The 16079-nt window shown below is 41.4% G+C and overlaps 2 protein-coding genes across 3 annotated transcripts in view; one reads left to right on the forward strand and one right to left on the reverse strand.

The window, feature by feature from the left end:
- Positions 1 to 16079, reverse strand: part of ATG4C (autophagy related 4C cysteine peptidase) — a 307949-nt gene that overhangs the window by 74585 nt on the left and 217285 nt on the right. The window lies entirely within an intron of this gene.
- ITGB3BP (integrin subunit beta 3 binding protein) lies at positions 266 to 15288 on the forward strand. 2 transcript variants are annotated; one of them, XM_065737707.1, is made up of 7 exons: positions 266 to 349; positions 3581 to 3623; positions 6256 to 6391; positions 8900 to 8963; positions 12066 to 12144; positions 13230 to 13323; positions 15073 to 15286. In XM_065737707.1, the coding sequence occupies exons 1-7, from the start codon at positions 345 to 347 to the stop codon at positions 15198 to 15200; spliced, it is 549 nt and encodes a 182-aa protein (XP_065593779.1). In that variant the 5' UTR covers positions 266 to 344; the 3' UTR covers positions 15201 to 15286. The 2 variants fall into 2 exon arrangements, with proteins under 2 accessions (XP_065593779.1, XP_065593769.1); XM_065737697.1 differs by lacking the exon at positions 266 to 349 and adding an exon at positions 1807 to 2287 and having other exon boundaries at positions 15073 to 15288.

The following is a 16079-nucleotide window of genomic DNA, read 5'->3' on the forward strand; positions in this document are numbered from 1 at the left end:
AACAGGAGATGAAAGTCAAGGAGGAAAAGAAGAATAAACGTTAATTTTCCATCGCTATGAGACGACTCCAGCACGCAAAAGCCGCCTCGCAGGCGGGAACGGAGCGCCTTTCTACCAACCTTTCTGCTCAGGGCCTTCCCGCCCCCTCAGCGTACGGACCGCACCGCCACATTTCCAACCCGCCCTCAAGGAGAACGCGCCGAACTCCCTTCGACCGCAACCCACCTGTGGGGCCCGACCTTCCCGAGGCAGTAGGGCAGCTCCTCCCCCTCAGCGGCGTTTCCAGCCGGCGGAGTTAGGCCGCTGCACGGCGCTGGGCAGCGGGAACGCTCCGGAGCGCCGCCATGTCGTAGGTAGCGGCGCGGGGCGGGCGGGACGCCGCCGCCATGGCTTCTCCTGAGGGCGGCCGTGAGTGGGCGGGGGGGAGCAGCTGTGAGGAGAAAGGCGGCGCGGGCGGGAGGGCGGCGGCGGCAGGGTTGTTTCCTGGCTGTGTCTTGAGGTGGGCACGCTGGTTGTGCCTGGGATAAAACTCGTTCCTCTCTCTCTCGTTCTTTGCAGTTTATCAAAGAATAGGTCTGAAAAAGAAACCTCCAAGCTCCCACAGCCTCTCCCTCCCCATCGCCCACGTCCCTATGGCCCTGGAATACCCCCAGGGACGGAGACCCCACTCCCGGGCAGTCGAAAAGATACACTGAGTGTTAGTGTGCAACTGAAAATACGACCGAGAATGGTAGATCAGTGTACACTGTAGAAGTAATGGATAGTTAGATAGAGCTGGGCAGTAAGAAACCGGATGAGGCTTAACAAAAGCAAGTGTAGTCTTGCACCTGGGGAGGAATAATTGCATGCAGCAGTACAGGCTGGGGATGAGCTGCTGGAGAGGAGCTCTGCAGAGAGGGACCTGGGTGTCTGACCCCGGAGTGAACTGGGTCTGTTCAGCCTTGAGAAAAGATTGAGAGGGGACCTGATCCAGGTTTATAAATATCTGAGGTGTGGGGGACAAAGTGGAGAAGCCAGACTCTTTTCAGCAGTGTATGGAGACAGGACAAGGGGAAACGGACAGAAACTGCAGCACAGGAGGTTCTGCACGAATGTGTGCAAGAACTTCTTTACGGTGAGGGTGAGGAGCACTGGCACAGCTGCACAGGGGGGTGTGGGGTCTCCTTCTCTGGAGATATTCAGGACCCACCTGGACACCTACCTGTGCGACCTGGTGTAGGGAACTGCTTTGGCAGGGGGTTGGACTCGATGATCTCTTGAGGTCCCTTCCAGCCCCTACGATTCTGTGAGAGTTGTTTAACCTGGTAAATATGAGCAAAACGTTCCTTGCTAGCTGTAAAGATATACCATCGTATCTCTCAGAGTAAAATAAATACGTTATGTGTCTTTGAACCAATCTGAGTGTAGGAAAAAAAAAGGTAAATAAGTTGTTGCATGTTATAATCACATATGCATTATCTTTCTGCCTCCTGTCCTTGTTCATACTCTGGCACTGGATTCTAATCCAGGGCCATATAGAAGAGAGAAACCAAGCTAACATTGGATGAGTTTTATTTCAGTGATCCTAGCCAGGGAGTGCATGTAAATTAAGCATAAATTTTTACTTGTTTTGGGTGAACAGCAGTTGCCAAGAGCTTTTTTTCTTTCCCTTTCTTTCCCTTTTTATTTTTATTTTTTTTTTTTTTGTAACTTTTCCCATTATAGAATCAGGGAGACATACTAAAAAGAAACTCACGAGCAAACTGAGCTGTTGAGTAGGACAGAATCTGACCTTGGGACAGGCAAGGCTAAGCTGACCTGAAAACAAAGTTGCACCCACACTGCACTCCTTCCAGCAAAGATGTGCTTGTCTGGATTTAAGCTGCTTCTTCAGCACCATGACTTTGGATGTTTGCAGGGTTTTGCAAGCCTGTAGAGGGCAATTGGGGCTCTTCAGCAATATTGCTGTGCACAATATTTGACAGACTTTAAATAACATAGTCTTCACCAGCCCACAACTTTCTCCCTAAGAAATTTTTCCAAATATTTATAATTCAGTGTGATTTCCACGTAGTTTCTCATTTATCTTCTTCCTGCAGCTGTGCTGAGTCTAGATTCTCCTTTACTTTGGCTTCCAGCTCTTTTTGAAGTCTGTCATAAAAGCTTCCATCGCAACATGCCTTAGTGTAACATGCAAATGCATTGATCCCTAGAGCAGCCTTTCAGAGAAGGTCTATTAATAAATATGTTTCCCTGCTGCCACCAAAGTGGAAGATGTAATGGAGTCTGTACTCCTTAAGCAACATGGGTTGGTATTTAATAAAGAAATACACTGTAAAGAATTCCATCAAACTGCTGCAGCTTTGACTGCCCTCTGGCAAGAATTTCAGTCACTTGTTTAAATGGAAATGTTACCTGTTCACTTGTCTTTTTAAAGATGGAATACTTCTCCTTTCCTCTTTGTAATAGAGATCACTGTATCCTCGTATATGTAGAAGACCCTCACCTGAGTTATATTTCAAAGATGTTTTTTCATTCAGTTTTGGAATAGTACCATAAATTAAAAGAGGATATGTTTGGAATGAGGTCATCTTAATTCCTTGCAGTGTGTTATTTTCTGAGACAAAAATTGTGCTAAGTTCCTGAGATACAATGCATTTTCTATATCATCTTGTTTAAATGGATATAGTATATGTTTCTTGGGGACTGTTCTTGTAAAGATTTAAATTTTTTTCTTCCTTGTTTTATATAATGCGTTAAACTATTAAGATTTAAGAATGTACTTTAAAAGTTTCAGTTGTCTCTGGGAAAAATAGTCTTAATTTATGTTGACCTTTCTTTCCTTTGAGCATTTAGTCTGCATTCAATAAAATTTTGATGACTGCTCTTTAGAAGACAGCTGTACGATATAAAGTATTATAAATATTCAGCTTCCCTCTTCTAGCATTGCCATTAACAGCTGGGCATCCAGTTCAGCAGAGCAGATTTTGCAGAGAGAGCTTGGCGTGCTCCTGAATCAGTATAGTGGAGAAGACTAGAAAATAGTTTCTTATGGTTTGGGGACCTGTAAAGACATAGAGCATCTGTTCCCCAGTTAAGTCATAGTCTGGTAGCACTGAATCATGTTAAGAGCTAAAATGATGGGAAGAACCACTTTTTTCACCTTGGCTGTACCTGCGTGTTAAATGCCTAAATAATTCTACTAAAGGAAAAATAATTTCAGCCCTTGCTCAGAAGGTATGTAAATGATATTGCTTTTGCATTTTGTTTATATTCTTTTTTGAGAAAGAGACAAATGTGTACTTGGCATCCTGTGCAAATTCACTTCAGCATCTTGATTTTTATCTCTAGTATAAAATGGAGAATTGGTTTTTCCTACGGAAACACTTAATCCTTCTAAACGAGCACTGTTTTTGTTAAACTGTATTCAAATTACTTAATATTTGCTTTGGTTGAGATCCTATTTTTTTTATGCCACACAAGAAAAAAGTCCAACATAGGAAAAAAATGAATGTCACTGAAATGACAAATGGCAAACCTCACTACCTGAAAGCTTTGTGTCTCAATGACCATAAAACTTGCCTGTATTTTTATCTTGCAGAGCTAAGAGATCACTGAAGATGGATAGTGTTAAAAAATGTAACGTAAGTATTTTGAAATAATGTAGGATATATGTATGTGTATTTGTACATAGACAGGGTTTCTCATTAGAATGTTATAGATTGGTGGTTGTCTGGAAAATTCTCAGGAAGGCACATAATTAGTGATGAAAATATGAGTTCATAATTGGTTATGTTCCATTTGTCGTAGAGCTGCCTGGCCTTGGGAATGTATGGCTGCATGAATCCTTGAAAATAACAAGAGAAACGTGCATATTTTTGCTGCCCTCCCTATTTACCCAAGAGCTGAATGAGTTAAGCTACTTGGTGAAATCATTCATCAGAAATTAGCTCCATTATCCTGGAAGCAAGTGTTCTGCCATGCAATTGTACATGTAACAATATGGAATTATGATAATGCTGTGATCTGAATATTATAAACAGCAAAATTGAAATGAAAACATTAAAGGCATTTTCATGGCGAGGATATAATTACCTCCCTCAGCTAATCTGGCGTAATGAAACAGTAAAGTACTTACACTGCAATAAATTTCACCGCAGTTATCACAATAAAAATAAAATTGTACTGTTGCTATTGTTCTTTGTAAATGCAGCTATAGCATACTCCCAGTACCAGCATGTCGTGACATATGTCAGTTTATTATCTGCTTCTACCAGCAGTGGTGTTGCTGCAGACCTCGATGCAGAGGTCTTTGTGAGGATGGCAGTGTTTAAATGAAGGAAAATGTTGTCGGAAGTGCATGAAGAGAAATAGTTGGTCAGTAAATGAGCTCCCAATAAATCTCCACATCTGTGTCCTCCTCAAGAGATCTGCTGACGTGCAGCTCATGCTTGGAGGTCTCACTGCTTGTCAGCAAAATACAGATAATACAATTTTTAAAATCCACAGGATTTTTTTTTTTTTTTGGTTGTTGTTGAAAGAAAGATGGCAAAAAATACCGCAACAGCACTAAAAAAAATCATTAGCAATTTAATTAGCTGCTTAGCGTACCATTATCCAACTTGTTCTGCTCAGAATGCAGCTGTGACTGTAATTTTGCATCTGTTTATTGGGGTGTAGGAGCATTCTTGTAGATGAGTGGCCCAGCTGAAATTACACGCAGTTCTTTCTCTGCCTCAAGGAGAAGTTTTATGAATAGAACGGGGCTCAGCCTGCTAGAAAAGGCCCGTTGTTTGGGCAGGGGGTGGTCATTCCTTTCCTTACTTCAGCTGCAAAAAATAGAGTTTGAGAAGCAAGTTGATTTGTCTAAGGGCCCAGAGATGTAACAAAAACTGAAGAAATCTCTCGTTCCCTTTCTTGGTGCGTTTTGTTTTGATGTTGCTACGTTTCCAAGGGGGAAGAAAGGATCAGCAGCATCACTGCTTCACTGCTGTTTCTTCTTTAAATCCATGAGAAAATATTGGAAGGGAATGGGGAAAAAATGCTTTGTCTAAAATACCCCTTATTCTCTGCACGGCGGATGTCACTGTGGTGAAATCACTCATCACTGTACACATTCTTCACTTCTGGAGGTGGCTGATGTCGTTGGGAAGCAGTAGTGGACATGCCTGCTGAATGCCTCCTTGAAAGAGGAGCTAGGAGAGAACAGGGAAGCTGTTTTCTGACTTCTTGTATGGTGTGCATTCCTGCCCTTCAGTTTAGTTACTGAATCACTGGTTACATAACAGTAAAGTGTTGTCAGGTGCTAGAGGCATCACTTAATAGTTATCCAGAAACCCTTTCACCACTTGACCAGTGGCTTCAAAGAGAGTAAGGTGCTGCTGATGCAAGTGGAGTCTTGAGCTCTATTTCTTCATCTGTTTCCTTTTTGACTGTCACTAATGGTATCGTATAAAGCTGCTAGACTTCTTAGCTGCAAGCAAGTTGTTTCCTGAGCTGAAGCCCTTTGTGAGTAAACAAGCTTTTTTTTATTCTGAGCATTGGTAGTGCAGGGAAATCCCAGTTTCTCAGAGTTGCAATCTAGAGAACAAACTGCACCCCAGGTAACATCTCAGAAACGGAGACTAGTTCTTCTGAAAACTTCAGTGCAAAAACTCCTCGTACAGAAACAGCAACTTAATGGAGGTGTCATGAAATATTTTGAAATCCTAAGCCAGAGACAAAGTTTTGGTTTTAATGGACTCTTTCATGTTTAGTTTTTAATTATCACTTGTTTAGGAAATATTTGAAATATCCTTTGATGAAACTAAAATAAAAAAAGATTCATATGCCTTAAATTCTCACAAAGATAGGAAAAAACACTGGTTGTTAACTGTTGAAGATACACACGTGTATAAACGTGCTCCAGAACACACAAACCTTTGGAAGCCATGTACTTTCTTTTTAAATGAAAACGAGGAGTCTAGTGATCCGAGTGTGCTTTTTATCTTTTTGTTTTTGAGTAAAAAGAATCTTTGTAGATGTATGATGGGCTTCCCATAAATGGGAGTACAGAAAGCTTGGAAATACTTCGGAATAGCCCTCGTCGGGTGGTAAATTTCAGAGAGGCTGTTTTGAGAGGCAGTATGCATCTCCACTGATAGCACAGGCAGAGGCCAGGATGTATTCATTTTCAGATGGAAAGTTTGTAACTTCTGTAGGTTCAGATGGATGTAGGTACTGCTTTATCTTTAGCCAATACTGATCCAGATTCTTTTGTCTTTTACTACATTTTAGCCAGGTGAGGCAAGCCCTTTGACCAAGAGGAACCATCCGAACTCCTATTCACCAACAACAGGAACACGCCAGATGAGTCCTTTCTCATCTCCCTCAAGTCATAACGCACAGAATCTCAGGAATGGCTTATCACATGGTTAGTTGAACATTTTGTCTTCCTTATTGCAACATTTTTCTGGCTATTGGCTTGATTTAGCGATTTATGTGTCTCATGCGGTACGTTTGATTTCTTTTTTGTCTTAAAGCTTCCTAGTTTGGAATGGGGGAAGAGATTTATTTGTTCGTGCCAGTGAAATAAGTTCATGCATACATACTGAATTTCTCAATTCTGAGTCTTCCTCTATGGATGTGGAAAGTTACGTAGATGTTAGATGGAACGTAGCAGTGAAGCTGAGTTAGTCTCACCCCTCCTTTGCTTTCTTTTATGTAGTTTTTTTAGCACAGTTTTTCAGAATAAGGCAGTTTTTAGTTAACACAACTCTGATTGTCACGAGCTCTCAAAATATGCCTTTGTATAATTGCATCATTTCCGCTTCATTTTAAGACATACCTCCATGGACAGCAAACTAACTATGAAGTGTATTTTCAGTTGAATAGCCTGCCTGAATGGATGTCATAGGTTTTAAGTGTAGAGGAACCACTAACTCATTTAGTGAGACTTATTAAAACAATAATATAAAGAGACTTGTCATCTCTCCCACATAAAACCCAAGGGCTTTTGTTTCCAAGTGCTATAAAAATCACAGAATGATAGAACAGCTAGGGTTAGAAGGGAATGCAAAAGTCATTTAATTCCAACTCACCTTGCACGAGCTGGTTTCCAGAACAGGGCTTGAATCCACATGCTTCAGTCCAGTGAGATCCATCTCTGGGTAAGCACTCTAGGTGCTAAGCCAGCTCCCAGAGATGGTTGTCTCACTCTGGAGACTTCAAATATTTTAAAGAAACTAAAACCACAAAAATCCATCACTTCTCCTCTAATCACATTCCTTGTTCAGTTACCTTTGTTATTAATAAAAAAATCCCTCTCCTGTGTGATCTGGAATTTGTCTGGCTTTAGCTTTTAGCCATCAGTTCTTGTTATGTCTTCGTGTTGGGTAAGAGAGCTTTTGATGCCCCATATATTTTGGGATTTATGGGCAGTAATTGAGACTTCACTAACATTCATGAATTATGATAAGCAGAAATATTCTGAGCAGAACAGAATAACCTCTGTTTGAAGTTTACCTAGATCTGCAGATTTTTGCACTACCTCTTGTACCACATCCTCTCACGAGGATCTTCAAAGATGAGATTCTTTTCAGTCCCTCCAATTTTTTTTAAATGAACATGATAAAAAATATCATGATGCTGTTCTATAGAGTCAGGTAAAGCGGCAGTACATTAAGCCTAGTAGTTAATGATTCCCAAATTAAGATTTCTTGTATTCCAATAAAAGAATCAAATTAGAACAACCTGTGCCCCATCCACTGCAGGTGCTCAGTTTTTTATTAACCTACTCACATCACAACAATGGTTCTGAAAAAAATGTATAGCCTAACTTTCAATTTCTACTTGTATACAAATGCCCATTTTTATTTTGTGGCTGTCTGTAGAGTATCAAACTACTTCACCCTGATTGGATATTGTAAAGATAGGCAGAAACAGATATAATTTGCTGTGAGTTGCCGATCACTCAAGAAAGTTAGAGGTCACCATTCAATACGAAAAAAGAAATTGCTTACCCCTTTCCAAGAATCAGAGCTCACCAAGCACTCCAAATGAGGTGATCTCCAAGTAGAGACATTTCCCTTTTGTTGCCAGCCCTTAGATGAGGTGAGGGAGGAGTGTACTCTGAGTCCACCCCTTCCAGTTGTTGGTGCATTGCTCACAGCTGTGCTCCCAGGGCTGGCCGTGCTCCTTCACCAGGTGCTCAGTCACTGCTTCAGGCTGAGCTCTCATGATTCCCATACAGATACCTGTACTTTTAACCCCCTTTTTTAACAAATCCATGGGAACAGGCTTTTATGGTACTAACTATTCCTGTTCCCTTACAAAACACACAGTTGCTCCAAATAGCAGTGTGCTGAAATATAGAAAAAGGACTTGACGTGCAGAATAATGGCAAGAGGTGTATGATTTATCATGTCCCATCATTTGACAAGCTAGAACATTATATTGTCAATATGGGATGTCAGAGCCCTTGGAAATAATTTGCACCTAATTTCTTTGTCGTGGTTTACAAGATGGAGCTGGGGACCAAGTGCTTCTTGTTAAAGGAACGTGGAGGTGTCACTGCTCAGTTATTATGGTATTTCATGGTAAAGCTTTGTGCTGTATTTTGGCAGATAATAGAAAAGCCAAAACAAAGGAACTGTGTCAGAATTATACAAACTTACAGCTATTGATATGAAAATGTTAAGATTTCCACAAATATAAATGTCATGTGAGCTGATGAGAGGTCAAATTATGAAAGAATAAGTTATAGTCAAGTAAGGGTGTTTCATTACAAAGGGAGTCTGCCCCGTTTCAGAATTGAAACATAATCTTCCTGAAAGATCATTCAGCAGTCAAGGTTCATATTAACAGCTTTGCATGTGCTTCAGAAGGTTAATACTTTTTTTTTTTATCCTTGTTTTTTTTTCCTTTCTTGTAAACCTCCTAGGAGATGAAACTAATTCAGGAAGCAGATTATCCAGAAGAGGGCAGCCTCAAACAGTGAAGGATGAGTAAGTGTGTGGAGTGCTCTGTGGATGCAGTGCTGTCCATTTTATTTGTGAGGGATTCATTTTTTGTTTGTAATTAAATTAATAGTGATTATTTTTTAATACTTGTAATTGCTCAGGATTGGATATTTGAAGGAACTGAATGGGAGGGTTACAGGTACAAATGAATGCAGGGTTTGCAGTGCAGCTGCCCAAACAGTTCTGTCTCTCAGTGGTACCATGAGACATATGACTGTGCCCAGAACTGGAGTTATGTCCATAGTACTACTTAATGAGGTATCATAATTAAGCTGTCTATATAAAAGTGTACTTTGCCTATCCAGGCTGTTCTGCAAACATACATTCTTTGCCTTATTTTGGGAATCAGTAACATCCGAAGATAAAGGTACCTAGAGATGCTAATCTCATCTGTCTAATCACAGATAATGGTGACAAAACTTCACATCTGCATGGTAGGATCTGTTAAAATTCTTGTATTCTCTGCCACAATCTTAAGCCATAATTTGATTCTTTGACTCTGAGCAGTCCACGTTTACTGAAGTGCTTAAATAAATGTTTGGGCGAGGTATGTGATAAAGATGCTTTCCTTTAAAGATGCTTGATAAATGTGGGGAAGGAGAAATGACAAACACTTGGTCCAGGTGAGGCCGTGAGTGTCTCCTGTTGTTAGCACTGTTTGATCTTTTCTGTTACAAGAAACGCTGAATTGTTTATAACATTGCCAAATTTCAGCTGAAATGTGAACTGATTTTTTTCTGTGCCAGCAGCAGGGTGTCATGCTAAGTGTGTTACTGTGCTGTTTGTATACCCTGCCAGGACAAACACCCATCCCAAATTGCTGGACAGAGAAAATACTTGTTTTCACTGCGATAGGGTCACTGGAGAAGTGTGTATCTCTGTATGTCAGATTGTATGGAGGATGCCTTTCAACTTCATGGGAAGTTGTCCAGTTTTGAAATCCTAGGAGTTGTGAGGTTTGTGTAGGGAAGTTGTGTATGTTCAGCAAAGTTACTTTGAGTTTAAATTTCAGTCTAGCTAAAAATCTGAATAATCAGATTGTTCCCCCTTCCACAATGAGCACGTTCATTACTTTGTGCTATGAACACAACATCATCCTCAACATTCCCCCAAGCGTTTCCTTTCTTTTAACTTGACTGAAATTGCATTCACTTTTGTTGTGCTCTTTCCTGCTGTGTTATTCTCCCTGTTCAGCTGATGATTCAGCAGTTTGTCCTCTGATGTCCTTGACATCCATTTTTGATATCTGTCTCAGGAACTCTAATTCACAGCTCAGCACTGATGTGGTTATACCATTTCTTCATCTCTCCTCCAAACTATATATTTTTTCTCTCATTCTGATTGTGACTATCCTGTATTTCCTGGGCATCTGATTTAAATTGTTATGTAAATTGTCACGTCCATAGGTCAGGAAGACTTTCTCTCCAAAATACCTGAGGTCTATTTCCTGCTACTGCAGTTTGTCCTTGTTAAGAACTCACCTCCCAACGTAAGGAAACCTCCATTGCCACACACTGCTTTGTCAGCACACTTCTTTGTTCTTTCTTTGTGCTCCTGCTTTACCTTAGGTCATGTTGAAACTGAAGGTGGAGTGCAACTGCTGTGCTGCAATTGGTGGTACTGGGAGAAGCATCCCCTTGCTGGTGCAGTAATTCTGCAGGCTAGTTAGCAAGCTGGTATTACAGAGTTGGGGTTTTGTACCTGATTGTGTTACATTCATCATATGCTCATCTGTTCTTCTGCCTCTTCTGTTTCTATCAGTTATTTATATTGTTGTATTTGATGTCCCAGATAAAAATGACCTCAGGACTGGATGCTCTAATGCATACGTTGCCTTTTAATAATGAATAATATTTGTGACATTTGTTCAAATAATTACTGATGCTTAAAGTTGTAACTCTTCCTTCTGAGGATTCCAGTTGAAGCGTTGAGATGCGTGTTTTTCTCTTCTTGGAAACTTCCCCCACCATTAGGTTGAAAGTCCTTCCTTGTAGGGCAGGACGTATCTTCTTGGCAACAGCCTGACAGGCAAAATTGTCTGAATGATGTGCTAGATTGTAAAATAAGTAAATAAGATGAAAACTAAAAACATCTCACAGTTACACCATCCAATCAAAGAGGTGTTTTGCTTTGCTTTGGGTCAGTGCTTTGGTGGGGATTTTGATTTTGATTTTGGTGAACCAGCAGATCCCTTGGTCAGCACTCACAGACTCATTTCATAGTAACCTTGAACTTGCAGGAGAATTTATGTAATCGTGGTATCCCTTAACATTAAAATGTTGGCATTCACTAATTCAGTATGCTCTTCTTTTTTTTTCTTTTTAATTTAAAGTACAAGGCAACTATTTGAAAGGCTAGCAGTTAATAATGTGCCAGTAAAACACATCTTAAAGCTGACACCTACACACTACTAGCTATGTGAGCTTCCAAACACTTTATTTCTTTCTAAATACTGGATTTGAGATTCCTTATGAGTGTGATTCTTCCTTTTGTGGGGAGAAGCAGCAGGGAGAAGCAGCAGGTGGATGGTTCCTGTGCAAATCCTCAATCATTCACTGAAGCATGAAGTTAGATCTAATCTGATGGTCTATGATTTTAATTTTTTAGTACAATAACAAACCCTGGTCTTTACACTGGCAATAAAATGTATTTGTGGTTAAAAGATGAGATAGGGCTTCATACTGTTCCCTGTTATTTTTCAGCTTTGTGGTACTATGCAGCTCAGTGTTAACTTCTCATCTTCCCTGTGCTTGCTAGCAATCCTGGAGCCCTTGGGTTTGGGGTTCCTGTACTCTGGATAAAACTCTGTTCTTGGCAGCAAGTGAATCTTGTTCCTGTGTTTTACCATTGTCATCCTGTGTGACTGTAAGAAAATCCTGATTACTGAACTTTCTGTGCTTGAAATTAGGATTCGTACGTTTGGCATTTCCCATGCAGGTATTTAAAGCTGCATTTGGTGTTATGTGACACAGTCAGGTTGGCAGGCCGTTGGTTCACAGGCTGTTTACCTCCATCCTGTTGCAGTGTTAAGGAGCTGTTTTGTCAGAGCCTCGTGGCTAACAGCAATTGTTTCCATTTCTCATGCAGGTTTGCAGCCTTGCAGTCCAGTGTGGAAAGTTCCTTGGTTACAATTCTGAAAACAAGAGAAAACCTGAGAAGCCTACAGGTCTGACTGACACTGATTTACTTATTTCTTAATCTACTTTTAGCATAGAACTGGTTAAAGGAATGGGGAAGCAAATAAAATACTGGAATCCAAGCAGAGTTGGCCTGGAAGTACAGAAAGCATGCCCACACACAGGCATGCACACACAAAGCAACTTAATAGAGAGAGATATATATTTTTTTTAATTAGAGAAGTTCCTTTTCCAAGCACGCTATTTAAAATGTGTCCTTCTCCTCATTTTGTACATGAATAGGAGCATATGAACTGGTTACCAACTACTATTTATAACTTGCAGTATGAATTATTACTGCGTAGATTTATATGTCCTTGAAGATTTAATATCCCTTTGTGTTGAAGTGATTGTACTATTTAATTTACCTCTAATGTATCATCATTTAATAGAGTCCGCTTAATACATGCTAAAATGCAAATAATTCTTCTGGTTTGTTCAGATTTTCTCTCTTGAATACATTTAGCACAAGGTTCATTGCTGAATATCAATATTCTTGAGACAGTTCAGCATCCTGAAAGCATTTCATCATTTACTGTCAATTATGTGTGGTTCTACAACACTTTATTTACAGGGGGAAAAAAACCCACAAAAACGAGAGCTAATAGTTGAAAATCTGATGGTGGAAATGTTTGTTTAAAAAGCTTCTGTGTTTCTGGTTTGCTGCTGGACATTTTCAGATGGACCATGACATGCGTGCAGTAGTTCAGTACGATAAATGCTTGTAGATTTCTCTTTTCCTAACATATTGCAGCGAGCCTGTCCGTGCTCCGAGATTGTTTTTCTGGGGATCAAGTGTTAATCTGTTTAAACAGCTGAAGACTTCTAGATGAAGCGTAGATATCAGGAGATTTTGAAGTAACACTTTCAAAGGCACCTGAACGCCGTTCTGAAGCACCATGACGCCCTGAACCCCCTTAACCCCGCCTGCTCTGTGAGGGAACTCTCACGTATGCTTGAGGGTTGGAGAAAAAATCCCCCCAGTTCGTTCTTTTAGCAATCTGCATTAAGTTGTAGGCGTCCGTGTGGCAGTTTGGGAGTGAGATGTAACGATCTTTAATGGTGTTCGTTCCAGGCTTTAGAGGGCAGCAGAGAGCTGGAAAGTATCATTGGTGTCTTGGACTCTTCTTGCAGCTTGAGCGCCGAAGTGCAGAAAACCCGAGTGCTAAGTAAGAAGGATTTTCGACCATATTTATACAGCTCTGTGTTATCGTGAAGTGTTGTACCGCGGGCCTCTGCCGCGTGAATTCTTTTGGTCAGAGCAAATACACCTTAAATGTCCTTGTGCACCCAACTAGGGACATAAAAGAAAGGCGACCCCAAGGACCCGCACTTCTAATTCAGCCGCAGATGGAGAGGAAAAACTTGCAAGAGCAACAGCTTTTCTCATGTAAATAGTTAGATACTTAGTGGGCAGTTAGCTAGTGATTAGGATAAACGTTTGCACTTTGATTGCGTGGCCTTTCTTCTCTTTTTGGAAGGAAGTCGTTTTGTTTGTTTGCCTGTTAGGAGGATTAGGCTGAATATAGGTTTCCAGGCTTTAAAAATCGCTATTCATCTGTCTGTGAGTGATGGACATACCAGGTGCTGATTGTGCTGGGACGGGGGCACTTCACCCATGGCACATCTGTAATAGAAGGAACGCAGTCCAAGGTTTTCTTTTTACAGGTGTCTGGTTTGGGAGAGTTTTGTCCTTACTCCACACCCAAAGAAAAACACACCCAAATTTTGTCATTCGTTGCTGACGCACAGGTAATAAACAAAAAAATGCTATTGGTTGTCTGGAAGAAAGAATAATTATCACCCTGTTGTGGTCCTTCGGTTGCTGTCCAGGCCCTATCTCTGTGCCCTGGAATAGTTTGTTCCTTTGTTTGTGCAGCAGTGACATGAAAGCATCCGTATCCACACGGTGTGTTAATATGCAGGTGTGTGTCGAAGATTGTGTTTAGCTACGACTACCTCTCCTCCCAGGTTTACATATATGACGCTGGTCCTTTGGGTTTTTGCACCAACCTCTTCTCATTTAGTTCCCAGCTGATGAGGGAATATAAACATTCTGTACATCTGCAGTCGCTGTGTCCGCTCACGGGACCTGCATTCAGAGCAGATAAGCATAGGAAGTTCTTTATCCTGCACACATGTGATGTTTTGCCTGTCTGTGTTATTCCACGGCCCATCAGGCTGCAGTTGTCTGCAGAGCCTGGTGCTGAAGCTCGCTGCAGGACAGCAGAACTGGGCTGGCCGGGTCTGCAGCTTACATTTCCGCTTGGAAGTCACCAGATTTTTCTGGCCCAAAGATGACTGGGTCTCCTCTGACGCCTTCGGTGTACGCAGCCCAGCGGTGGAATGTAAGCCCCACACAATTCCAGCGCTACTGCTGTTTAAATTAACATTTCTTTCCCGGCTCATATTCCAGCGCTCATTCCGTTTTCATTTTGCATCTGTATACGCCGCGCTAGTTCCCACTGTCATGCAGATAACCAGATGCTTTCTTACACAAAAGGAAGCTTTGTGAAAACAGTCTATGTTTACATTACTACCCTACACCGTGGATAGGACAGTGCGACCACCGCATCCAGGGCAAGGTTGCAATGCGATGTCAGACCTCTTGTTGGCACATTATTATGTGCGCTGTTCTGTGTGCTTCCTGCTGCCTTCAAAATGGGGAAGAATCCTCATTTCCCCATTTTGTGGTGTCAACGCTGGGAGATAGAAACGGGAACGAAACACAGCACATTTCAAAACTGTTCATTTCGACTTCTTTTTGTTAATGATTTTAGCGATAGATAGATGTGGTGTTTTAATTAATTGCGTGAAGAAAAATACAAGTGCTTCACAATGAATAAGAAGGCATGGTATTATTTTCCTTGAAATCTGCGGGGTAACACTCACTGATTTTAGACTTCTTTCTTCACTAGTGAGTCAAGCAGAAGAACTGCAGCTGTTGGAGGCGAACCACAGAAAACTTCCTGCCCAAGGTACTGAAAAACAGCAAACAAACCAATTCCCTAGCTTCCATGTGAGAGGTTTTGATGATTCCTTCTGAGTTCTTTCCACCTGGAGTAAGTTGGATGACCTGTAGCATATGGAAGTGGCAGCGACCAAGTGTATTTCTTCCCAGCTTGCAGCTCAGCCTGAACTCTTGCACTATTCAAATGCAAATTTCATCTTTTCATCTCTTTTGTTGTATTGAGTATTTCTCCATGAAAGCATGTCTCTTTAACAGTCCTGCACTTGAGGCATGGTCCATCACTCCTTGCACTCGGGCCCTTGAGACTTTTCCTACCCTTCATACATCCAAGTTATCCTTGTTCTTTCTCACTCTCCCCTCTCCCCGCCCATTTGGAGTACATAAGCCCAGTAACATGCACTGTCTGCAGCACAGCCTTTATCCCCCTGGATGTACCGGGAGGTATTTAGCACACGCCAGGGGACTGTGAAATCCTAGCTACTGGGTTTCTTCATAACTAGGGCTGTGAAAATATTTGAAGTTGGTGGTGTTTAATATCACGTGGCCCACACAGCCCCTTCAGTGCCTCGGCCAGCTGGGGAGGTGGGGGGGATGCTCGTACTCCTCCTGTCCTTCGGTTCTGAAGACCACAGCTGCTATCTGCTAGTGGTGGTGCTGAGCACCGAGGGCCACTGTGGATCTCTGCAGCATCACTGTGGATCTCCTGTATGTAAACATACATCCAGTGATCAGGATCTTTGGATAAAAAAAGGAAGTATTTGGGAAAAGCATGATGGGAAATGTAATTATGAGCTTAAGTTGACCAATGTTGATGAAGTTTCAGGGTCAGTTTCGCTTAAATAAAACTCATTTCTTTCTCCCAGTCCTGAAAATACAGGAGTGGGAGAGGCCAATAACTTTGTGATTAAAAGAAAGCATTTGGAGATGCTTTACTTTGCCTTTTAATTTTGGATG

The sequence above is a fragment of the Cyrtonyx montezumae genome, unplaced genomic scaffold (assembly GCF_038088225.1).
Source record: "Cyrtonyx montezumae isolate F1298 unplaced genomic scaffold, pur_monq_1.0 scaffold_1, whole genome shotgun sequence".
NCBI classification, from domain to species: Eukaryota; Metazoa; Chordata; class Aves; order Galliformes; family Odontophoridae; genus Cyrtonyx; species Cyrtonyx montezumae.

Excerpts from the sequence above, each read along its gene's own strand:
- ITGB3BP (XM_065737697.1), top strand. The coding sequence starts at position 2,259 with ATGGAGTCTGTACTCCTTAAGCAACATGG. Across the intron at positions 3,624-6,255 it reads ATAGTGTTAAAAAATGTAAC|CCAGGTGAGGCAAGCCCTTT; the intron begins GTAAGTATTTTG and ends ACTACATTTTAG. Across the intron at positions 13,324-15,072 it reads GCAGAAAACCCGAGTGCTAA|TGAGTCAAGCAGAAGAACTG; the intron begins GTAAGAAGGATT and ends TTTCTTCACTAG.